Source organism: Ptychodera flava, chromosome 9, assembly GCF_041260155.1.
Source record: "Ptychodera flava strain L36383 chromosome 9, AS_Pfla_20210202, whole genome shotgun sequence".
NCBI classification, from domain to species: Eukaryota; Metazoa; Hemichordata; class Enteropneusta; family Ptychoderidae; genus Ptychodera; species Ptychodera flava.
Window position 1 is genome coordinate 17,133,960 of NC_091936.1, and position 25,367 is coordinate 17,159,326.

Genomic DNA, 25,367 nt, shown 5'->3' on the forward strand with positions numbered 1-25,367 from the left:
ATGCTCTTTAAGGTTGTATGCGCCTCGAAAGTGAAAGACTTACAGTTTTGCTCAAACTTTCCTGAATGAAACTGTCAACAATACTCTTTCCAAATCTAAAATAAATATCGGAGGTCACGGCAAGAACAATCACCTGACATTGACTGATATTTGAAATTCAAAATGGCCGCTACTCCTGTGTTAACTCTACGGAGAAAAATAACATTTCCGACTTTGGAAAGACTACTTAGTTGAGCGCTTGTGGTGGATCAGAAAACGATGTAAAAATTTGAGAGTCCGAATATCTGTTTTCGATGTGCATTGGACAAATTAGACATACTAGATACTAGCCATTTTAAAGGGACATAAGCTGTAACGTATTGCAAGTTTTTCAATATTCTGCTTCTGTATATCAACTACCGTGTCTGACCCTAATCCGTTTGTCATGCTGAAATTTCGATTATTCCTTTCGTCAACACAGCTTGTTGGCCTATGTGTGTAGTGATCATTGTTTATTGTTTACAAGTGAATTCTGGTCCTGACTTGAATACAATTTTCAACAATAACAATGTAAATTATAATATATAGGTTGTGTTGATATGCTAAATACTTGGCATTAAATTACAGTTTAGGGATTCAATGCAGAAAGTGTATTGAAACCACAAAACAAAAGTTCTGAAAAAATAGCCAAAAGATACAGTTGATGGAGCTTTAAGTTAAATAAATAAATAAACAAAAAAAAAAAAAGATTCATACATATTATTCTGAACACTCTCTCAAACTTTAACTCGAGACATCTGCCAGGCCATACAACAAAGCTACTCCTATGAATTGGGTTGTTTCCAAATAACGTTATTGTTCAAAAATGAATACCTGTCCAAATGTTTCGGATACATATTTGGAAATTACTCTTTACAAGAATGACAAAAATACGTCTTAATGTCAGATGAACACTAAACAATAAGCCTTTGCTGGCTTGTTGAATGGGAACTTATAGTCTTGATATTCTTATGAGGGGAACTAACACTCGACTTTTTGGAAAGGACTGTAAAAGCCTGGCAAAGGTTATCTGATACATATGTACAAACAAACAAACACACAAACAAACATACATACATACATACATACATACATACATACATACATACATACATACATACATACATACATACATACATACATAGGCCTACATACATACATACATACATACATACATACATACATACATACATACATACATACATACATACATACATACATAGGCCTACATACATACATACATACATACATACATACATACACACGTAAAAATAGCAAAATTGTGTGTCTCTGCAAGAGAATTGACGTTTTCTCCTTCGATATGAGCTCATATACCTCAATATTTGGCACGCCTACAAATAAATGTCATGCTTTGCTGAATCATGCTGTTGGTAAACACCAATAGTTTTGCGTTGCTTAGCAACAGCTCTTCCGGTGGCGTGGCAGTGCGCCCTCTTGAGAGTAGGTTGGAAACTGTTTTATGTACTGGCTAGGCTGACTGCACTTGCATATCGCGATCGACGTGATTGATAAGACTGACATCATATCAGACATGTCATACTCAAGAATGAAGTGCATGAGATTTCAATGAACGAGTCATACATATCGCACAACCGATCTCTGGATTTAGACCCTGAGGATACCATCCCAATGTTTTAGTAACCGTGGTGTGTGAAGCCGGTCCAAGATAACTGAGAGCAATCGGAATTATAGACGCAGCAATCAGCAGTCATGGCGGCGGGAGCAGAAAACGTTAAAGTGGCTGTTAGAGTAAGGCCTTTTATATCCTTTTTATGCACGCAGCGGCAAATGTGTAAATCACAACATACAGTGCAAATGCTCAATACCTTGTATGGCTTGCCAGCTGTGATTATCAGTTTACTTATTGTAACCTAACATAGCCTGGTCTGGCCTATCCCTGCGTACGATGTTGTGTCTTCCCGGCGTTGTATGGCCTCCAACCGTACAACGTACAACACTGGGAGCACCCGGTACCCAGCATCGTATACGCAGGGTTGGCCCACAGGTTATCGTAATGTTGCTTGGATAGTCGTTCGAGGCAGGCGGCCGGAGGTCGCCGTTTACTTGGAAAAAATATTTTTTCCAAGTAAACGGCGACCTGCGGCCGCCCGCCTCGAACGACTATCCAAGCAACATTACGATAACCTGTGGGTTGGCCTGGCTGAAGCGACCAGTGAAGGTATACCGTATAGGGAGCCCACATGTCCATTCATCGCGGCAGGATAACGGGTACTCCCCGGGGGAGAAACCGGTCATATAGCTCATGGAACCGTTTAGGTATTTTACCTCCGTGTATAGGACAGACAAAGGGGGTAGTAGGAGACAAAGGGGGATACACGAGTTGTTGAGACCGTCGACCACGGTCCCTCCACAAAAGGGAGGACCGTGCGTCGACCCATGGAGGTAGCAGAGATCTCTGCTACCTCCATGGTCGACCGAACAAAAAGAAGTTGAACTGTGTTAATATTGCTGCAGGCTTTGCAGAATGGCATGGTGACAACGTAGTACAAGTCACAGGAAAGACTGTTCTTTAAGTATAGCCCTTCGAAGGTGTGTAGTATGTTGTTGTATCTTGTTCTCAGGTTTGTTGCCTCTGTTTGTTGCTCCATAAAATTTACCCTGACAAACTTGACCTCGCTGTTTGCATTTACATCTTTACAGAAATAAATTGCAAAAATTGTACAGTCCCTGCTGGTGGGTTAATTTTAAATTTTTGAAAATCCATTACGTGCAGAGACTAATTTGATGACAGTGCAAATGAGTTTGCAGACTCGTTCTGATTTCAAAAATCATTTTTCAGGGATGTAAACTTGAGGAGAAACGTTATTCACACCTTCAAATCATTTGCTAAGTACTGATCACTAGACTTTGCATTGCAAGAACAGCAGCTATGCACCAATTCTTCTGAAATGAGGTAAAATGAATATTAGAATATCACATTTGTAAGGGACAGTTAAAAAACCTAGCAAAGGGCTATCTGATACTGGTTCTTTGCAAAAATGGAACTATCCATCCCTGGCTTGAATCGAGAGAAGTTATTCTAGGCGTCTGTTCTCAAATACGGACAACAAGACTTGTGCTGTACTATACTGAGGGAATGTGTACTTGGAGGTTGATCTTGTGACCTCACTATGCATGGGTGCTGACAGTCCAAATATCAGTCCCTGAGGCGCATTCTACTGTAAAAGAGGAGCACAATTGGCCATCTACCTGTAGGAATGGTTTACACAAGCTCTGCTTGCTTTACTTAGGTTTGTGTGACTGGTCTGATGGAATAATTATTAGTTTACATTACGTGTCTCCTCTAAGTTGTTGCTGGGGCAACAAATAGAAAAAAAAGAGCAGGTGTCTTCCGCAGTTGAGTTATTATATAATTATTCATAAATGCCACTGTTACTCAGTGGAGTAGAGTAACCATAAAAACGTGAACAAGCAAAATCAGTTTCGCTTTCATTTTTCAGCAGCGACCAGCTGGCATAATTCTTAGAAATATCAATTGTTTATAATGTCTACAAGTACTTTACATCTAGGGACAACCTGCTTGAATAACAGTGTATCTCCATAACCCTGTCACAATCAAATTTGAGAGGAGCGGTTTGGGAGCAATTATATTTTTAACTGTACAATTTCTCTTTGAAACCTGAATGTCTGAATGTGTGTTTGGGTAGCAGTACTTTGCGTATGAAACATGTATTCAATCAAGAGAGAGACAAGGGTAGAATGTGATGAAACTGAAAGCCTACAATAATAATGGCTAAAGATACAGAAACAAGAAATGTTCCATAAACCTCTTGTACTGAAAACCCATCCAGCAGCACATACTGGTAGACTGAATGTCAGCAGGGTAGATTTGACACCACAGTTTGTCTGTCTGCTTTGAACTCACTTACTCCTATTTAATTTCAGTCAGTCTCTCTTGGTTCGTTTTCAGATTCACACTGTAACTTTAAGTGATTCCCATGTCATGAAGTGTAATCATGACCATGTAAATGAAAACTGCATATACTGCAACTGCCAAGTACATGTATGATATTCTTTTGACTTATAGTTACTGAATACAAAGCTGTAATCATTATAAGTATACCTTTAGTATATAGTAGTATAAGCCCTATTCCTGCCAGACAGTATCACTTCCCAATCTGCCACGTCAGTAAAAAGCGTTATTGAGCCAAAACCATATATTTTCATCCACTCGACTTAATGGTCTGTTAAAGCAGCTTTAATCCATAAAAATCATATTTATGATATCTATGTTTTCAAGGGCCTTCAAATCTTCAAGTTTTTTGTTAAACTGCAACATATGGGACATATGTTCCACATAAGCTCTTACCAACTTGACATGATGGTGAATTATAAACTTGATGGGATGGTTTTCCCTCTGCATAGGGCCATGATCTGATCAAGTTATACCATGTTAACTTTATTTGCTGTTTCTGCTTGTTAGAAGATACAGTATTAGGAGTTTTTTTAATCCATGAAATTAAGTCTTATGATTAGAAATGTGAATATTCAAAAAAATTGTAATATCATCAGCCAGCATGTCAGGTTGTAGGATAAAGACGTTTATGATAACAGAAACCAGCTTCCTGAAAAAAAAAAGGTTTAAGAAAATAATTGCAATACACACATATGCAAGCTAGCATTTCAACATTTCAGCATTAGCATATGGGGAGAAATGTGTGCATCTCAGATCTAGCTGATTTAACCTTTATTGATTTTCATTCAATTAATTAATTTAACTAACTGGAAAGATGTTTATTTGCAATTTCCTCCACACAAATATGTGCTCTACAGGTGAATTGTGTGGGATTGAGGCTGACGTTGCAGCCTTCATGACTGCAGCGAAAAATTTACCGCCGACATGATTGCCATTAATTGTTTAGGACACCGTTTCCTTAACAAAACCAGTGATTATTGCACATTCCATCAAGAATGTCATTTGTACCATATCATTATGTAATATCTTCTCAAACAAAGCACTGCAGGAGTTTCAGGTCACAATCAGAACAATAGCATGGAGTTCCTATTGTAATGTGAGCCGTCCTAAAGACTTTCCAACTTTGATGATTGTCAAAATCTCTCCTTCTCTTGGTCTATCGGCAAGGATGTGCACATTACAGTATCGATTCTTCTCAGGTATTTCAAAAATTGATTTTTTTAATCTTGAGTTTTTCATTGTTTTAGAAAAAGTTTTGTTGTACTTCCTTGTTTGTTTGTTTATCTTTGCCAAACAATTTTTAGCGATGACTGCCAGCTTGGGACATGGGCCAAAATTTGTGAGATATATTTGATAGTAATTTGAAAAAAAATCACACAGCATGGGAAAGACAAATTATTCTGGCACCAGAGTTTAGAATATACCTTATCCAATTAAACTTTAAAGCTCTTGCCATCATTTTCTGTGGTGAATGATGTTGCCTCTGCTGCAGTAGCTTGCATATCAAATTCCCAATTATTCAGTTAATTCTGTATCTCTGCTAAACTCAATGATGTCCCTGCTTCTGTTAATCATTCACCCATGCCAACTACAGGTAGTTTGTCTTCCCCGATCAAATTACCTTGGCCTTATTGTAGACGTATGACTGTAGGCCGTTGTCAAGCACTATTATCCCTGTTGACAGCAAGCTGCAGAGGTAATCTTGGCTTGTTAATATTTGATTTTCAAGTTTGCTGCTGTGTGAATGTTTGTTGTAAAAAAACAAAATGTTTTAAAATTATGTAGAACAGGATATGATAAAATTAAAATCTTTTAAATTCTTGCCAAAAGAAAAACATTAATGCAAATGGAATTTTTGACTAGTGCAATATCGACAAGTGTATAACTAATGACACTTTGTGAAAAAAAAACTCGACTGTGTTTGGTTCATCACGTGCAATTTATGGAATCTGTATTTCTCCGTGTTATCCATAGGTATTATTGAAAGCAAGAGATATTAAGTTTTATTTTCAGTGTATGGATATGGTGTTTACTTCACGATAGAATTCGATGGATTCCATTGTATTGTTGAAATCCGGAACCCGGATATGTTTTTATTTGTGATGAATCATTTGATACATATATTAGTAATGTCATGAGAATGTCATTTGAGAATGAAACTTTGGAAGTGTCTTTCTTGACTTTTATCTGGATTATAAAGACTCATTATACAATTATGATTATTTTTGCTCCAAACTAGAGTTAATATTGGTTGTATTTTGCAGCCCACTCTGCCCCACAAAAAAACAGGCTCAAAAATCCCACAATTTTGCAATCAAACTTATAACTTGCAGTAATTAGACCATGTTTATAATACAAGTTCGGAACACCTGCTCGTTCCTCCCCTTCCTTCCTCCCCCTTTGTGCTAATGTATATTCCTGCTCCTTTGCGATAGTTCTTGATTGAGGGACAAGTGCCAGAATTTTCTGTCACTAAATGTTGACTGAAGTGACCTCACATGACCTCATCACACAGGGTTTCTCATTCATGAAAAAACACCAAGTCATCACCGCAGAGACTGCCTTGTACTGGAGTCCAAAAGGTCAAAGGTGAAGCCTTACAAACGGAGGAAACCTAAATCAGAATTTGTGCCTACATCCAAATTAAATGAAATCAATCAGAGTGAATCACGAGTCAGAGATGACAAAGATTGTTTATAGACTCGCTTCAGTTTAAAATAGCCATCAATCATGACTAAGCTGGGGTTACAGATATGACAGAGTGGATAACATATGTGGTAGATTTAGCCGAACCAACAATAGCATTACATTGAATATTGTTGTTGCATGACATGTATATGCATTGCCTTGTTGACTTCCATAAAGAATGAGACGTTTGTTCAGATCAGGTCACTTGAAGATCTGACCAGTGATGTAGTTATATTTCTTAGGAACTGCGCTGTCTTCAGGAATTCTGAATTTAGGAATATGGTACTGCATTATTCTGTGGTTGTGGCATTGCTTGTGTCATTATCCAAAACTGCTATGTTCAAAATAGGCATCAGTTTAATAGCTCAGCCGGACTTAGAAGGTGAATGATAAAAACTCATAAATGTTAACTTTTCAGTATTTCTGTCCTAATTATCATTTTCTCTTTTCTAAATTACCAGTATGTTGCAACACCCAGTATTTGGCTTGTTTGTTAGCAAGTGTATGTGTGAGCTGTGTTAATGCTCAGCAATGCCTTGAAAGTGAAAGACTTAAACTTTTGCTCGAACTTTTCCTCAATGAATCTTTCAACAAATCAAGAATAAAATCCGGGGTCGCCATGCAAAGTTTGGTTCTAGAGAACAAATTACCTTTCATTCACTGATATTTGAAATTCAAATGGCTGCCACCTGTGTTTTAACTCTATGGGGAAAAATAATCAATTATTGAAAAAAATTAGATGGTGAAATTGTTCTTACATTCAAAGAGCTTTAAGATGGGCCCCCACAAGTGATAGATCAGAAAAGAATTGTAAAATTTTAGGTGCATTCTACCTGAAAATGTAGGGACAGCAATTTACTTGTCAACAGCAGAATGCAGCCTGCAGTGAGAGACTGTGTTGACAAGCTAGATATGCTAGATGTTTCCACACAAAAACCAAGAAATCATAGCTGATACACAGAGCAAAAATCAGAAAATTTCGTTAAAGTTACAAACCTTGGTTTATGAAAGATAATTGAGACTGACTCATACTAATTTTACAGTGTATACATTACAGGTGGTTCTACTCAATAGCATTACAACAAAGTAGCTTTATTCAAATCTGCTGTTACAATGGGCATTTGGCCATGGGTAACTAAATATTCATTAAATAAAATAACAAATGCATTACATGTAAGTCTTTATCATTCACAAAGACATACAAAAAATGGATTTCAAATTGTTGCATTTTTAAAAAATCCTTTTATTTTTTTATCATTATGGCACTTTCAGTCAGCCAACAAATTATCAATTGGTCTCACAGTATTTGTGGCATCTCAGTTTTTCAACATGAAATTTGTTCTCTTCCCAGGGCAATAAAACGTAATCTAATGATATAAAATATGAAAAGTCACACATTTATTGTTTTATCAATGTGTGATCTTTCGCACAACAACAATTTTGCAGTAAAAATATCTCTTATGAACCAAGTGGTCAAGATAATTGATCCGAACATCCCCCACAATTCTTTTCATGCACTGTTGCTTTCATTTGAGATGACATCGTCCATATGTTATTTGTACAAGCTCTGAATAATTCTGTTCATCAACAATGTGCTGAAAGCATTCAATTCTGATGAATTTGGCATATTTATCTAATTTTTAATTAGAAATTGAACATCATTTATATTCACTTACGGGATTTTTAAAAAATCTCAAGCACACTCTCCCACTTTTGAAGGCTAGCTTTTCAGAGTATCAAGGAGAATTTTTCCCATCATGCAAATTTTCCCATAATCCTGTTATAAATGTTTTTTATCCAATATTTGCAGCCTGTTACCTTTCTCATAAAATTCCAGGTCAGAATTTAAACTGCTGGTTATTGAAATAAGGGTGACCTCTAACCCATAGTACGTTTACATATGAATACATTTTCTGTTCTGTCATGATATGAAATATGGTATTATTACATCGTATTTGTCGATACAAATCATTCTTGTTCAACCATGTGAATATCTAAATTATGTGATAAGCACTTGTGTAAACATGATACCATGGAAACCAAAGTCTGTTGACAGTCGATTTTCTACAGGTCTTTTTTCACATTCTGCTTTTGGCCCTGGATCCCTGGCCCTGGATATTCTGAAAATGTACGTGCCCAGCTTATCCTATTAAACTTGACATTGGACCTGTGGTTCACCCAAAGTCCAAACTCGCACATAAAATAGTTTATACCCATCATTCTAAGTGCGTAGGCCCCTTTCATAGAGGAACTTAGCTTTGGGACCTGTTTACGTATTGAGAGGATCAAGATTAAGTTTATGTAATGTGCATAAACATGACAGTGGAAACCATTCACACATTGGGTCAGACCATTTGCTTTCAGGGGAGTTCAGCAAGAGGGGTTTGTTGAAAGTGATTATTGTCTTGATATAAAATGTGAAAATTCATAGGGCAGGAAACAAAGTTAATTACAAGATATTTTGGTTTGTTAGAACTGTAATTTGTCTTTCTACAACATTAAGTCACGGCTGAGTGGCTGCTGTTTTAGCTTATTATCCTTGTGAAAATGGCATGAGCCCTGTTAAGTTGATTCGACCCGAGGTGTCTCTGTTATGTGCCACCAAGCAGGCCATGTTTGACAGGCACAAAGTTCATTGACAATGCTGGTTTTCATTTCATGGAATGTTTAATAGTCCAGCATACATGTGCTTGTGGATACTCGGCAGAGACATCAGGAAACTTTCACTTTCCAAGCAAGATCAGCATATCTTTGGTAACTCTTGACAGTCAAATACATTGTACACGTATCCTGGTACACTGAAGAAACGTGATCCTGTTTCTTGGTTTATAAAATGGCATTCATTCCAACAAGGACAAACTGGTAAATGGCCGGCTGGCAATCAACTGTCAAGTTTGTGAAGAGACTAAAGGAAACATCGTCTCCGGTAATTGAAAGCCAGTTTTCTCGCGGCGTAACTGCCATGGAATGCCGGGGGAATGCCAAGCTCTGCAGAACCCTGATGTGAAAATGCTGTGAGTCATCAAGTCAGTATAACATCCAGCACATAGCTGCCTACGTTCACTCACTGACTTTACAAGGTAGTACATTTACAGTATTTTTAAGCTCTGCAAGATACAACCTGGAAGATGGCTGTGAATCTAGAACCACCGCCAGAATTTGAATTTCACAGAGACGATATCGCCGTGAGATGGCACCATTGGAGAAGCAGCATGGAACTGTACCTTGATCTCTGTATGAAAGATGAAACGGAAAGTGATAAAAGTAAAGTCATTCGTTACCTTATAGGTGCAAAAGGTCGAGAAATTTTCGCAACATTCAGATTCGCAGAAGATGGGTCTGATGACAGCATGGACAATATGTCTGTCCCCGAATAAACATAATATGTGACCGTTACAAATTCAACACTAGAGTTCAAGGCTGGAATGAAACTATTGATCACTTTGTACTGGCATTGAAGATCCTTGCAAAAAACTGTGAATATGGAGAACAGAGTGACCAGTTGATCAGGGATAGAGTAGTTTGTGGTGTGTATTCCAAGGAGGTAAAGGAGAGACTGCTCTGTGAAGACAACCTGGATCTCGAGAAAGCGGTGGCCATATGCAAAGACGGTGAGAAGCGTCTGAAAACTAGAAAAGTGATGGTGGACCATAGCAAGACCATATGAGAGAGACAAAATTGTAACTATGGCAACAAACATGAAAAGAGACAATGTACATTGAATTTCATCATAATTTCAATATATTATATGAGAATAACCCCTTGGAACCTGTATACCAAATATCAAAGCTATCAGACATGCAGTGTTTGAGAAACACATATTTATGAGAAGGCATTTGGAAAGAGTTGCAGCATCCCCATTGCCTCGATTTGTCAAAACGTGTGATGAGGTGTATATCTTCCAAAAACATTATATATAAAAGCCGTGCCTGTAAAATTTCCTTGATGTAAGAGGCAATACGACTCAGACTCGGAATCCATCAGTATTGTGCGTTTTGCGCTGTGAGGAAGAAACAAGCAGAAATATCAAGAGGAGGAGATGTGAACATCTAGTCATTCACCAGAACTCAAACAAATGTTTAGATTTTTATGAAGTTGAAATATCAAATTATCAGGGTCTCAATTGAAGCATGGTACAGTATCAACGCGATTTTGAAACAGATTGATCCAAGTACTTGGTAAAGGTGAAGTGACATGTATTGCTGTTTTGTAGTCTAATGATATTCTTGCAGATGAGATATAGGGAGCTGGCAATTCAGCTTAGTGGTAGAGAAATGCAAACATCGCAACAGGAAGATTTAAACTTTCGTTCAAACTTTCCTCAAGGAAACTTTCAGATCGAGAAAATCAGTCAGGGGCCACCGAGACGAGCCCCCGAAGTACATTCTTCCTTATCACAAGAATAGACCACTTTGCATTGATTTGCTTTTGATTTGCTTTTGAGGGAATGCATGTGATGGGGATATGGAGCCAGAACAGACAGACAGACAACAGGCAGACAGAGACCAAGAGAAAACAGGTGTATTCGATTGGGATATGGAAAGAGGGGGCTAGGTTTGTGAATGTACAGTGTGAATTATTCACTTTTCAGTGTATATGCATTAATTATTAATCTTCACTTCTGATTGTAATTGTGGGCAATTGTACACTAGAGATACATAGCTCATTGTGTGATTTGAAGAAATGGGTGATGGAGAGTAGAATTGTTCTATAGATGAGACACAAGTTGTTTAAAGATGGCAATATAAAGACTGCTTTGTAAGCATACACTTGAGAAAATATTTTGATAATGAGTTTGTGTGCTTTGAGATACTGCGCTAGGGTAAGGTACACTACAAACAGATTAACAGTATCTGAATATGTAATTGCATGCACCATTACCATCAGACGTCTTGCAGTGCGAAATCAGAGAATTTCACATATCAGATTGTGTTCCATGTGAACCAATCAAAAGACCTGTTACGTTTACCTTAACTGTTCTCACAATGATCGCGAAAGGAACAAGGATGCCCGATGCATCGTCAACATGGTTGGCAAGTCAACAGAACTGTTCAATCCAGATGAGCCGAAGTCCGAGCCAAAGAGATTTACTTTTGACTATTCCTACTGGTCACACGACGGCTTCAAAGAAACGGAACCTGATAGATATCTCAAACCAGTAAACCCTAAGTATGTCGATCAGGTAGGACAAATTTTTGTCTTCACTTGCTTATTTCTTTCAATTATTTTCTCAGTTGTTCTTATCATGGTTAATCTGTATGCAATTTCAAGGATATAAAATATAATTTTTTTTCCCTAAATTGCAGTGATGTTTTGTTGCATGATGCTCTAATAATGTCACATTCAGCCACTGCATCGTTATGCTGTTTTCTTCACCCACAACAGCTGTAGAGGGGCGTGAAAAAATTGTCCATAAATAACAAAGCATGCTACCTTGCACAAATAAATAAATAAATAAATAAATAAATAAATAAATAAATAAATTCTTCATGCCACTGGAGACTGTAAACTGGGAAAAGGTTGAGAATTTTGGCAAAAAAGTATGCATGATCTTCCTCCTCTAAAATAAAACATGTAAATCCTTTCAATGTGAAAAAAAATTGCATTTCCTCATTCTTACTACTTTTGTCCCACCCAGTATCTCATTGTACACCCCTGTATTCTGTATTATGTCAGCTTATACCAGAAAAAAACAACCTATTTTACCTTATCACACGGTTTTAATCACACTCATTAGCTACTTGAAGTAAAAGCAGCATTAGACACCTATTCTCGCAAAGATTGTCAGGGAACTATATAGAATCTCGCAAAGCTCCTGGTTCGCTACACCTCATCTGATCTGTTTACTCCTACACTGATGTGCCCTCAAGGGGCTAGCTTGGCCAGTGAAAAGCTATGCTACCAATAAAATGGCTCCGAATCAGGGCAGCAGATGGCCACACTGCAAAACCAATGAGAGCCCATGAGAGTGTCGAGGGGAACAATATTGTCCCTCCAAACTGAAGAGGCATCATGTCCTCTGTATGTGTTTGATTCACAGAAAAGAGTGTTTGAAGATTTAGGCTTACAGATGCTGGACAATGCGTGGAAAGGGTACAACTGTTCTGTATTTGCCTACGGACAAACCGGAAGTGGGAAGTCTTATTCCATCATGGGATATGGAGCCAACAAAGGTAAGTGTAAACACTGCATATGTCCATGGAAAAGGAGTACCTAGTCATAGTTTTCACCCTCACAGAGTGGTCACATCTCAATGGTGATCACTCTCAAGGCAATCCTCAGCAGTTTTAAGCATGAAAAACCCTCCACGTAACATCCAGCCACCCCTGTTGTGTAGTCAGTTAGCAATTCGAAATGTTTCCATTTGATAGAAGTACCTGTGTATGGTGGTCAACACTTCTAGCTGAATGACCCCTTCCAAAAAATTCATTCTGAAAGTAACAGATGAGGTCAATAATTGCATTATTCTCATATATTTCCAGATGAATGTTTGTGTCAAAAAGGAAGTTTATAGGTATCATTGACACAGTTATATCGTTAAGGTTTGCTGATACACTGGTCATTTTGTATTTCAACCTCTTGGTTTACACCCATCCACAGAAAGTTCACTTCCATATACAGGTAGATTACATTTTTTCTTGGTCCCTCAGATGACCCACTACTGCGCTATATGAGAGTTTTTACCATACCTGTAAATTGCACAGTGACAACATGCATGCCTGAATCAACACTGTGTCTTGCTTCAAGCATTGATGTAGATATGTAGAGATCAGAGTGTGTTTGTCTTACTGTAAATACCACAATGGTATCCTTGGGCATCTAATGTGCTAACATTTATAATTGTTTCTCTGTTTAAAGGTGTTGTACCCATGGTGTGCGATGAATTATTCAGAGGCATGAATGAGAGACAGAAATCCTCGGAAGATGCAGATTTTCAGGTAGGGGTCAGTGTGGTGGATCTTTGCTTGCATAGACAAGTTGTGACATAATAATTGATAGTTGCTGATGTACATGTAGAATTTTACTCTACACTACAATATGACACAGGGGTCCAGACACTCTGCACCAAAACCAGGTCGCCCCCACACAATGTCATACCAAAACCGCATTGCCCCAGGTGCAATCTCATACCACAACCACTTCTCCTCAGATTCTTGGACCTGCAAGGGCTCATCTCAAAACCACCTTGGGTCACAGTTATGTATCTATGAATGTATGTATTTACTTTTATGTAACTATACATTTTTTACCATGTTTAGCTCCCATATGGCCATACATGTATGTGCCAATGGAAGCTATTCTTACAGGTTGGAAAAATTGCCTGTCTGTATGTATGTATGTGTGTATGTATGTATGTGTGTCTGTCCATATCAAAAACCCCTAAACCGCAGCACCTACTTTTTAAGTATTTGGTGTAACAGGTGCACCTAGGGGGAGATGTGAATTAGTTCAAATGAACATGTCAGTGTCAAAAATATGCAAATGAGGAAAAAAAAGGAAAAATCCTCGAAATTGCTAAAACTATGTAACTGTGAGTCAGATTTGGTTGAAACTTGGTATACAGGGCCCTTAAGGTATTCTAAATTAGGTGTGTACAAATAAAGGTGAAATTTGCTTATATGTTTTTTGAAGTATTTTTTTCAGTTTTCAGTCAAAAAAATCTTCTTTACTGAAATTGCTTGTCCGATTGCTTTGAAAGTTGGTGTCCATATTCCTTGGGATGATCTCAGTCAAGATTGTACAAAATTGAAGGGACATTTTCATATTTGCAATTTTGGGCAATTTTGGGCAAATTTTTTTCTCAAAAAACTACTCACCTGATAGCTTTGATATTTGATATGCAGATTCTTAAGGTTGATCAAAATGTGATGTATTCTAATTCTGATGAAGTCTGCAATTTTTGTATTTTTGGGACAATTTTTTATATTTGGTCATATTTGGTCAGTGTCAAAAATATGCAAATAAGGTAAGAAAAAGGGGAAATCCTGCAAATGTGCAGGAGTGGTGGTAGTAACTGAAACAGCCTACACATCTTAGTCCGAGCTTCTATGATCTCTAACCTATTTGTATGCAGTATACCTATTATGTGTAGGAGTGGTGGCAGTAACTGAAATAGCTTATTCATTTCCTGTCATTGTTCATGAACTGTCATATATTGGCAGACCTGCTCAGACTAAGTAAGAGGGACTGTGTTGAAACATTTCTCTGCTATGCATGTTCGTAAAGTTTCAGACCTTATTTACTTTTGTCAATCTTGTTTTTCTCGTTAAAATATTTCTTGAATGGACCAATTCAAACCACATATGAGCACACTGTCCTTGACGGTGTTTTTTGAGAAAAATCTTCAATTTTTTATGTTTGTGAATTTTTACCTAATTTTTGACAGAAAAAATTATCAGAAATAGTCCGCTGTATTGATCTGAAGTTTGGTTTATAAATCCCTACAAGTGTACTCATACAAGGTTCCATTGAATGGCAGTGCCATAGCTTATTCAGATTGTGTTGATATGAACAAAATTAATAAATATTGTGAAAAGATTTCCTTATTTTTGGTGATTTTATACTCACAGGAAATAAGAGTAAATAATATGGTAAGCATTTGATATGGTAAACTGTATTTTGTGTTGAAATGCGTGATAAATCATTAGAAAGAACAGCTTAGGGTGATTTTAGCAGGTTTCATCTCCAACAAACATATGCCATCAATGTTTAAGAGTATCAAGGTTGTAAATAGTCCACATATTTTACATTTCCTGCCATCTGGTCATTGCATCTCTTTACGTAAACATGGTCAATACCATGGGGAGAACCATCATATAACCCGGGGGGGGGGGGGGAGTTTCTGGAAGGTTTTCAGGAAGAAAAGATATTCCCAGCAAATGTCAATGAAAAAACAATCAGCCAGAGAAGGCTTTACAATTTAAAGAAAAGGTGGGAGACAGGAAAAGAGCATAATGTACAATGGATCACGTAAAAAAATAATGCTACCTCATCAATCTTCTGGACTCTTTCCACCCCCCCCCCCCCCCCCCGATATCATATGGTCAACCTGATTTCTTTGTGCACGCAATTAACAAAGCAGTGTATTTCAGTTGAAGATGTCAAGTTAGGTCAGGATTTGAAGGTTATCATCCTTGTGTAATTGGTTTTGTGAGTTGTTCCAAAGTGGCATCATGCACAGGTTGTACTGGAATAAAATGTAGGTTTCGTGAGTTAAGGTAAAGTGTGACGAATTCGGACGCGCACGCACTCTAGAACGTGTCTGCGCAGATTTAACTCCAGCCTGCCGCAAATGGGTTATTTTGTAGCGCATGTATTTAACATAACCTGTCATTGTTGAAATTGCGCTTTTACCTAATGTTTTGACCCAGTCTCTTAGAAATACATGTGACCTATAACCTTGTCATATTTTGACCCTCAGGAAGCACCTATAACCTTGTCATATTTTGACCCCTAGGAAGCTGGTTTTTTATATTTTTTTTTATTTATTTATTTAAATCAGGCTCAAGGCCCATAGACGTTACATAAAAAAGAAAAAAAAATGGTAGTAGAAAGTACAATTGTTCACATTCAAAAACCGACAAAAATACTAGCTAGTATAAAATATTTCTCCAATGCCTGCACTGATATGAATCTATATATGTACAATTATAAATATTCTTGACGTAAAAATTTGTGCATTGTTGTATTCTACTGATAAAATTATGAACACACTTACGCATTAACTCGCCAAATGATAACACAGAGAACGTAACAAACATAGTACTAGCACTACATCGCCTAGAGAGATTAAAAAGCCGTCTAAAACAGTTGTTATATGCAACACGAATTTTGCTGTATGAACTTAATTTAAAATTTGACCAAAGATGACAACAATATAAATTTGAACAGAAAGACTTGAATAACTTAACTTTAACTTGACCAGAGCAATATGCAATTTTCTGAAAAGAAAGTTGCCACGGATATAAAGTAAACAAACTTGTCTGCTTATGTCATCGTCATCCATAAAACTACTCAGAATAAAAACACCAAGATACTTGTATGAATTTACAAAAGTGAGATTCAACCCATTATTCAATTGAGAGAAAAATTAACATTTCTCTCCCATTTACATGGCGTATATTACCCATTCACCTGGAGATATTATAAAACGTAGCGTGGTGACACCCTTTTATTAAAAGTGTAAACTAAATGGTATTATGTCAGGATTTTATTCGCCAAGTTTGGTCAAAATGACACCGTTCAAAGCGACAGGAAGAAAGTTCGAAAATTATGTAGTGATATAATTTTGATATCGTCATTTTGTAATCGATGCTTATGTTAAAATTTCTTTACAAACATCATGAAAACTATACATTTGATAGATATGGATCTTAAGTCTTGGTATTTAGTAAAATTAACTTATTTGCTAAGCGTTTTATAATTGCTTTCTTTAGTTTAAGTGAATTATATCATTTTTATTTATTTCTAACGACACCATTTTAACGTCCTGTTTCCATGGAAACAAGCGTGGTGACCCCCATTTTATATTTCATTTTTGCACTTGCACAACTTTCAAGAATATTTGTGCAAAGTTTCGAGAAAATGACTCCACAACCTAATGTTGACGTAATTCGTAGTACCTCACCAAAATGTTTGTATGTTGTAATCTCTGCAAGTATCTAGTGTTTGGGCAAAATGTAAACATTTCATTCAGTCATATCATATCATCTATTGTTCATGAAGATTCAAGAAAAGTTTGCTGTGTTCCTCTAAAAGATAACATATTTGTCAACACATAATCTGCTTTGCAGTTTGATTGTCTTAAAAATTATCACATAAGTAGAAAGAGGACAAGAAACTAATTGATGACATATTCATCCTGAGTGCCTGTATATTTATTTTCATGAATTTGACTTTGTTGTGTGTATCAGCGCTTTTCTGTCTGTTCTGTGCTGTTTTTTGTCTATGTTTATAACTAGTGTATTATGAATTTTGACCCAGTGTTACGGATTATGGATGGGTATGATTGCAACATCCAGCTGTTTGTTATATCTTAATCACTCTCCATGAGCCAAGGCATACTTAGGGGCCAATGTCATCACTCTGCCAGTCTGTGTACATTAGTCTCTCTGTATGTCCATCAATCTGCCAGTCTCTCTGTTGATCAAGTTTGTTCAAATACATCTGACTGTGAATATCATGAGCTAAGGCCCATAGAAGCTATTAAATATCGTACGTACACTGACTGGCATGCCAAATGTAATCAAATGTGGGCAAAGTGTCATTGATGCTGTGCTTCATACATTTGTTAGCGTGTTTTGATAACTATATGCGAGCAACAGTGTCATTGTCACTATTTATTAAAAAATTCCTATCAAATTTCAGGTAACATTCAGCATGATAGAAATTTACAATGAACAAGTTCGGGATCTGTTGAACCCTAAAAATAATCCAAAAGGTGGACTCAAAATCAGAGAACATCAAAACAAAGGTTTTTATGGTAAGTCTAATCCAAGAGCTTCTATGGTATACTGAACTATCAGAATAACATTTCTGTAGTGTTTGCTATTTCCCTTATCTATGCATCCAGATTATAATAAGTTCTTGCGTTATGGTCACTTTGTTTTTCAGTGTATAATATTTATGACCTTGCGTCAACCCTTTGTATTCTGTTCCTTGGTAAATTCCAGTACGAGTTCCTAAGTCACCTTTGGGTCAGGGTTCAAAGGTTGAAGTAGTGAATAGGTTATCAATGGGTCAGGGTTCCAAACGTTAAGAAATATTCAATTCAATTTATATTGATAAATTCTTCCGTTGTTGTTGTTTTGTTTTCCGGCAAATTTTATTTATGACGTTGTGTTGAATCAACCCTTTGTATTCTGTTCCAGGGTAAATTCCAGCATTATGTCATAATTCACCTTGGGGATCAGGGTTCAAAGGATGAAGTAGAGCATAGGTTACCAGAGGGTCAGGGTTCCAAACGTTAAGAAATATTTGAGACTAGGTTTATGTCATGCTTGATTCCACAATCTGTTACAAATCTTGTCTTGATCAATATTTCGGAAAAGTACAACAACTATATCATTTGTAACATATCATAATAAGGAAAAGATTCCTGATTTATTAAGGTAGTATGCACCTCCAAACAAATAGAAAAACTTTAACTTTTGCTCTAAATTTCCATAAGGAAACTTTATAACATCCCTTTTAAAATCAATAGGAAATATATGAGGCAACCATGCAAACTTTGATATTACAGAAGCAATTTACCAAATATTTACCAACACTTGAAATTGAAAATATCCACCATCATTCCTGTGTTAACACCATTTGGGAAAAAAAGGATTTAAAATTTTTGCAAAAAATAAGCTTGTGAAAACTTAATTTCCCCCATGAGCTTCATAATGAGCCCCACAAGTGGTAGGCAAAACAAAGTAATGTAAAAGTTTGAGAGTCTGAATATCTGTCCCTAAGATTCATTCCACCTTAAAGAGGCACTCCCACTTGGTAACATTTTTAAAACGCATTTTTTTAATGCCAACAGTCGATGTTTGACGTGGCGACTGCGCACGGATCGCGAGATATCGATAAAAACATGTCATTTCCCGAGCGTATTTTTCACATCCCGAAGTTTTACGATCGTTTCTGATTTTGACCCGAAATCCCCCGAATGTTTGTTGTTGTGCTGATTGACGATATTCTAGGGAGTCTATAATAAGTTCGAACGACGCAATAAATTTACTTCCCACTGCAAAGACTTTATATACAGCATTATGCCTTTACCTCAGGTGAGTTTTTTAAAACTTCTCGTTAGTTTTTGTCGTTTTCATTATTCTAAATCAGTTGTATTATATTTTTAACCAATACCACATAAACATCAGTTTTTACGTGTTAAATATTAGCCGCCTCCGATGACTACATTTTGTCGTCTGCCACACTGTACTTGTGGTTCGACGCGCGCGTGGTATGCGTCTATGCATACCACGCGGCGGCCGCTGTGTATCAACCGCACGTAACTGTGCTAGTCACCTATGCGAATTCTGGTGGAATCAGCGAAAATTGTTTGTCGTTTTTTCGCCAAGTCAGTAAGACTCCGCTTTCTCCTACGGGGCATGACCGATCACCGACGCGCGTGGTACTGTGGCATACAGCAGCGTAAGCGTAGACTCGTACTCCATAGCTTAGTTGACAATGGCCCCAGTGCCGAACGTTCGATGTTCGGAAGCTGAATTTAGGTGGGCCACCGGAATTCAAACTTTTACTTTTTTGAAGACATGTTTTTATCGATATCTCGCGATCCGCGCGCAGTCGCCACGTCAAATATCGACCGTTGGCATTGAAAAAATGTGTTTTAAAAAGTTACCAAGTGGGAGTGCCTGTTTAAATTATCATGTTGGTAACTATCAAAATAAGGATTTGCCAATGAAAATCAGTACATTATGACACTTGCTCTTTCGTCACAACAAATCCCCACTACATATTCTGTAAACTTGGAACATTAATTAAACAAATTAGCCATTGTCTTATGTGCAACAACAAAAATCTATTTAAATATCAACAAAAAAGTGAAGTTTTATTTGAAAGATATCTTGGAATAAGTTGTACTCTTTTCCTTTTTCCTCAGTTGAAATGTTGAAAGTGGTGAATGTCAACAGTTTTTCTGACATTGAGAGCAGAATCAATGAAGGAACCAGAAACAGAACCATTGCAGCTACAAATATGAACGCCACCAGCAGGTAGGTCAAAGGTCATGCCTTGGACCATCCTTTTGTACCAGCACACTTTTTCATTCATGAACAGACCCGTCCAAGGGGCAAACCTTTGTTTGTCAGACATCTCTGAATGCAAATTACACTATTTGCATCTAAAAGTGAAAGTGTTTGGCCAGAAAACGTACACAAAGAAAAAATGCATTCAATTCCTGTAATTGTGAGTTTCACATTTCAATATGGTCTGATTAAAGTCATCCTTGTTTACTGCAAATTCATATTAATGTGAACAAAGATATGTTAGTCTTGAAATAAAATTTCAATATTGGTTTCTCTTTTGTGGTCATCTATCAGTCGTGCACACACCATAGTCTCTGTGACGTTGGTCCAGAAGGCCAAGAATGAAGCTGGCCAGAGCATGACCAAGACGTCCATCATCAACCTAGTAGATTTAGCCGGAAGGTGAGTTGATTGCCAAGTGTGATGAAAGTTGAACAAGAATCCATGGTACACAACTGATATTGCTGCTGTAGTTCCAGTGTACACCCACTGTAGTCCATGTACACATTGTAAATGTGATTTCAAAATCAAGAAATGTAATCCAGGGAGCAAGATCTAAGATGTTCGAGATAAGATCTTCTGATATTCACATCTTGGCTAGGTCAGCATTGCACAGTCTCTATACTGAAAAGTTCTGTTCAAACCACATGTAGAAATGTACTTTTGGTTGTGAACAGCAACTTTTTGCATGTCTCCCTCAGTGTAATCATTGCATCAATTACTTTGGTTTTTTTTTACCCTACAGTGAAAGAGTAGAAAAGACTGGTGCTACAGGCGACAGACTGAAAGAAGGCTCCTTGATTAACCAATCACTGTCCACGTTAGGTAACGTCATCAAAGCATTGGCAGACGTCGGTTCAGGAAAGAAAGGCAGTCATGGTAAGTTGCCAAAATAATTCTTAAAAGTTTCTCCTTATTTAAATCATTGAAAATCTTGAGTATAGCTCTGGTGAGAAAATTTGATATTGTCATACCAAATGAATTTAGATGTGCATTAATGGAATTTTGTTTCTTGGCTTTTGTTTTTAGTTCCGTACAGAAATTCAGCCCTTACTAAACTACTGAAGAATGCACTTGGTGGAAACAGTAAGACCATTATGGTAAGTATTTCAAACAGGGTCTTTACTCTCCTGGAAAGTTCTTGAATTTTAAAGCCTCTTAGAAAGTCCTGGAAAAAGTCCTTGAAAAATGAAAATGTCCTTGAAAGTCCTGGAAAATTTGTAAGCCACCCACATTTTTAAAATTACAAGATGATCATTCATGATATTGTAAAAATGGTATATAAAATAATATATGAAAATGGCGCGTTGTAAAAATGATACCCAGAAAATAGTATTATGGAAAGTCCTTGAAAATTACTGAAAAGTTCGTTGAAAGTCCTTGAATTTTAAATGACTTTGAATGCATGGACTCTGCTCAAAGTGTAAAACCATGTGCCCTCATGGAAAGATGTATAATCATATTTAATTGAGCACCAATAGTGGCAATGTTGTCAAATGCGTTTTTCTCATAAATGCATCTAGCCTTGTGCTGTTTGATTCAATGTTGCCATAATTGTGTATTAAATTTAATCGCCCTTGTAAACAAATTTCTCTATAGGAGTGCTCCCTAGGATACTGATAAATTGTCAAAGTGTATTAAAGTTTACAGATTTTCCAGTTTAATCAAGAAACAATATTATTGGCATTTCATCAGATAATTACATCAGCAGAGCACACGCCAGACCACACTAACTTGCCAGTATCCCAAGAGTGTTCAGTTTGACTCAAGCAAAATTTACACGTAAGATGTATTGATATTGGTGTATGGCGTACCCAAGAAAATTTCAGTCTCCTAAAGCAACTCAAAGAGTTCCAAAATCATAAAAGTTCAAGGCCACACACCAATTATTAGTGAATTTACAAAGAGATTTACAAGTGTAAGAGTGGTATTCAAGTAAGTCTCAGTGTTTGAAATCACAGTCTATGATCACAGTTCATACACTAGCAGTGATTGATAGTAAGACTACTGTGAAAAGCATTACTATCTGTGGTGAGCCTTTCACTACCTTACACCAAAGGGTAATGTAGCTCTGCCAAAATGGAAGTTTTCTGATACAAGAGTCAGACCTACAATAAGAGATGTAATCATCGATGTTTGCACATTTGATGTCTGAGGACGCCGTTGTTGTAAACGTTTTATTTTTTTGTTTTTCTCAGATTGCTGCCATCAGTCCAGCTGATGACAACTATGAAGAAACTCTATCAACACTTAGATACGGTAAGATGAAGTGTAATATTGTCAGCTCAGGGCCTTCATGTGTGGTTAACTTTCTCCAATGTACGTTTGGTAATTCTGCACTAAACTCAGTGAAGTATAATGGCTGTGTTCATGTAAGGGCAGTCTGTGCAGTGTTAAATACTGCAATGACACTTTAAATAATGAAATGATGAAATGTAATAAAAACATCCACGAAAGGTAGAATCATAATAGTAGGTTCAATTTCCCTAAACTGCCTTATGGTTGCCTTACATTACCTTGCACAAGAAATAAACATACCGCCTAGGATATTGATGTATTGCAATATAACTCAGTCAGGCCCTCCAAAAAACTTTTACAGCTGTGTATATTGACTTAAAGCTAGCGTGTGCCTTGGGGCTAGATTCATCATTCAAACTTCAACATTTTTGCAACTTTGCTGCTTATCTTATTGTGTGGTCTCATTTTGAAGCTTGTAGAATGAATGAAGTTTTCATCTTGTTTGTGTGAATCTCAAAATTTTTATGATAAATTTTCATCACAGAGGTCAAAAAAAGGATGGCAGCCATCTTTTAATTTCAGATATCGGTAAAATTTAGGTTATTTGCGTATCCATTACCAAAATTTGCACAGTGATCTTACTTTTCATGCTTTGAAAGAGAATAATTTAAAGTTGCATGAGGGAAAGCTTGTGCAAAAGTGTAAATTTATCAGGTTAGAGATGTGTACTGCCGCAAATTAGGTTAAAACACAGTTTAATATCTAATTGCTTTGTGACAATAAGTACAACAACTCTTTTCAACTTATTAATTCTATAGGCCGGATTGTTAACTCATTCCCAAATTTAGAAAATGACCAATTTGCTCACCACAATTTTGCCCCCACAGCTGACAGAGCCAAGTCCATCAAGACCAAAGCGGTCATCAATGAAAGTCCAACAGAGAAACTCATCCGAGAATTACGAGAAGAAAATGCCAGACTTCTACAACAACTGGGCGGTGGCGGTGGACAGGCAGCGCAGGTTGTCGGAATTCCAGAAGACGGTGAGTCTGAACTATTAAACAAATGCAAAGAAGTAACTGGATAAATAATTTCATAAAAAGTAATAGATGATTTATGTTTTGCTTGTTGATCTTTTTGACCAGAAATTATGATGTATGTATCTTAATTTTTTTTGTGTTTTTTTGAGAATTATAGGACATATCGTATTGTTTAATGATCATTTCAAAGATGTACATACTGTACGAACCGCCTCCCCGCCGATGTGGAATAGTAATCATGTACTTTTGGATCAGTCACTATAGTATCACCAATGATAAACCCGGTATTTGATCCTCATAGTGAGAACTATGAGATGAATTGCAATGAATGCAATGAGAAATATGTCGATCTAGTTTTCAGCAGTGTTGTCGTCCCCAAAATCTGAATTTCAGCTAAGTCATGAGTGTAGTTTAGTGAACACAAAACATTTGATAGGAACTAAAAGGGTTTTCCCGGGACTTTTCACAATATGCTATCCCTATTTTTACCCTAACCCTAATGTTAATAGTGATTGCTGTGATGTTGTCTTTGTCCACAAATCTGCAGTCTTGCCTCAATTTATTTCAAGGGCGATTGATATTCAATATATTTTGTAGACTTTACCGTCAACTTACATACTATATACTCGCCAAGAAATTTACCATCAGCTCAACCCAAAATGTTTTGGTTTGTTCGTCTCTCCTTTCCCTTTGTGGCTTCCTCACAGAGGTGGAAAGCATGAAGAAAATGATGGAAGAGCAGATCCAGCGGAACAAGGAAGAGATGACGGAGATGGAGAAATCCTGGAAGCAGAGACTGGCTGAGGCGGAATCAGCTAACATGGTGAGATATAAATATTTAGCACTGTAGGTATCTCAGCTCTGTTGCTGACTGCCCCGCCAGTGGAATGAAATATCATGCAGTAGGATTTTAAAATGAAAATTTGGAGTTTTTTGAGTTATTTAAGGGAAGAAATACATTGATACAAATGATGAAATGCACATTTCAAAACAAAGTCAGATTACTCTTTCTTAACATTTTTAAAACATTCTTTTTTGATACCACTTGTCAATATTTGACATTGACAATGCAGTTATGCAAAGTCAAATTATTGTGGCAACTCTTCAGCAGTGTCCATATTTGCTATCGTTGTATGTAATATGCTTGCTCTCTAAAGCATGCTATACATCAATAGATTGTATGAAGATGTCATACAGCATGTTCCAATAGTCAACCAGTCCTTTCATATGTGTTACAATCGCAGGAAAAAAACTGTGACAATAACTTCATCTTCATGCAACCCAAGAAATGAAAAACAGTTGATCAGTCCTCCTTGCCACTCTCAAAATGCACCTTTCCTTCGAATTCCAGTTCAATTCATGCAGCAGTTCCCAAGTCTTAAAATTGTACATACAGGCACAGACACACACACATACACCCATACCGGTGCACACACACACCAGCATTTCTGTAGATACAGATGTACAGCAGATACCCCTGTACATTTTTATTTTCTTCATCATCTGATGGGCGAGAGTCCAATTCATAGGATGAGGTACCCATCATCCACCACTAAATGAAGCAATAGGGAGCAAAGTGTCTTTCTCAGGGGTGCAACACAGTGCTAGAGTATTGAACTCACCATTCTCCGACAGTGAGTCCACCACTCCACCCCTTAGGTTGTGAAACGTCTT

At 37.1% G+C, this 25,367-nt stretch overlaps 1 protein-coding gene across 3 annotated transcripts in view; it reads left to right on the forward strand.

Moving 5' to 3' along the window:
- Positions 1-1,494: 1,494 nt before the first annotated feature.
- The window catches only part of LOC139140176 (kinesin-like protein KIF28P), a 46,702-nt gene continuing 22,829 nt past the window's right edge, over positions 1,495-25,367 (forward strand). For all 3 annotated transcript variants that reach the window (XM_070709242.1, XM_070709240.1, XM_070709241.1), the window contains exons 1-12: positions 1,495-1,800; positions 11,649-11,846; positions 12,705-12,837; positions 13,523-13,602; positions 18,032-18,146; positions 20,271-20,382; positions 20,710-20,817; positions 21,161-21,294; positions 21,445-21,515; positions 22,614-22,674; positions 23,541-23,696; positions 24,401-24,516. In XM_070709242.1, the coding sequence (XP_070565343.1) occupies positions 1,750-1,800; positions 11,649-11,846; positions 12,705-12,837; positions 13,523-13,602; positions 18,032-18,146; positions 20,271-20,382; positions 20,710-20,817; positions 21,161-21,294; positions 21,445-21,515; positions 22,614-22,674; positions 23,541-23,696; positions 24,401-24,516 (1,335 nt within the window). In that variant the 5' untranslated portion in view covers positions 1,495-1,749. The remainder of the gene's footprint in view (positions 1,801-11,648; positions 11,847-12,704; positions 12,838-13,522; positions 13,603-18,031; positions 18,147-20,270; positions 20,383-20,709; positions 20,818-21,160; positions 21,295-21,444; positions 21,516-22,613; positions 22,675-23,540; positions 23,697-24,400; positions 24,517-25,367) is intronic.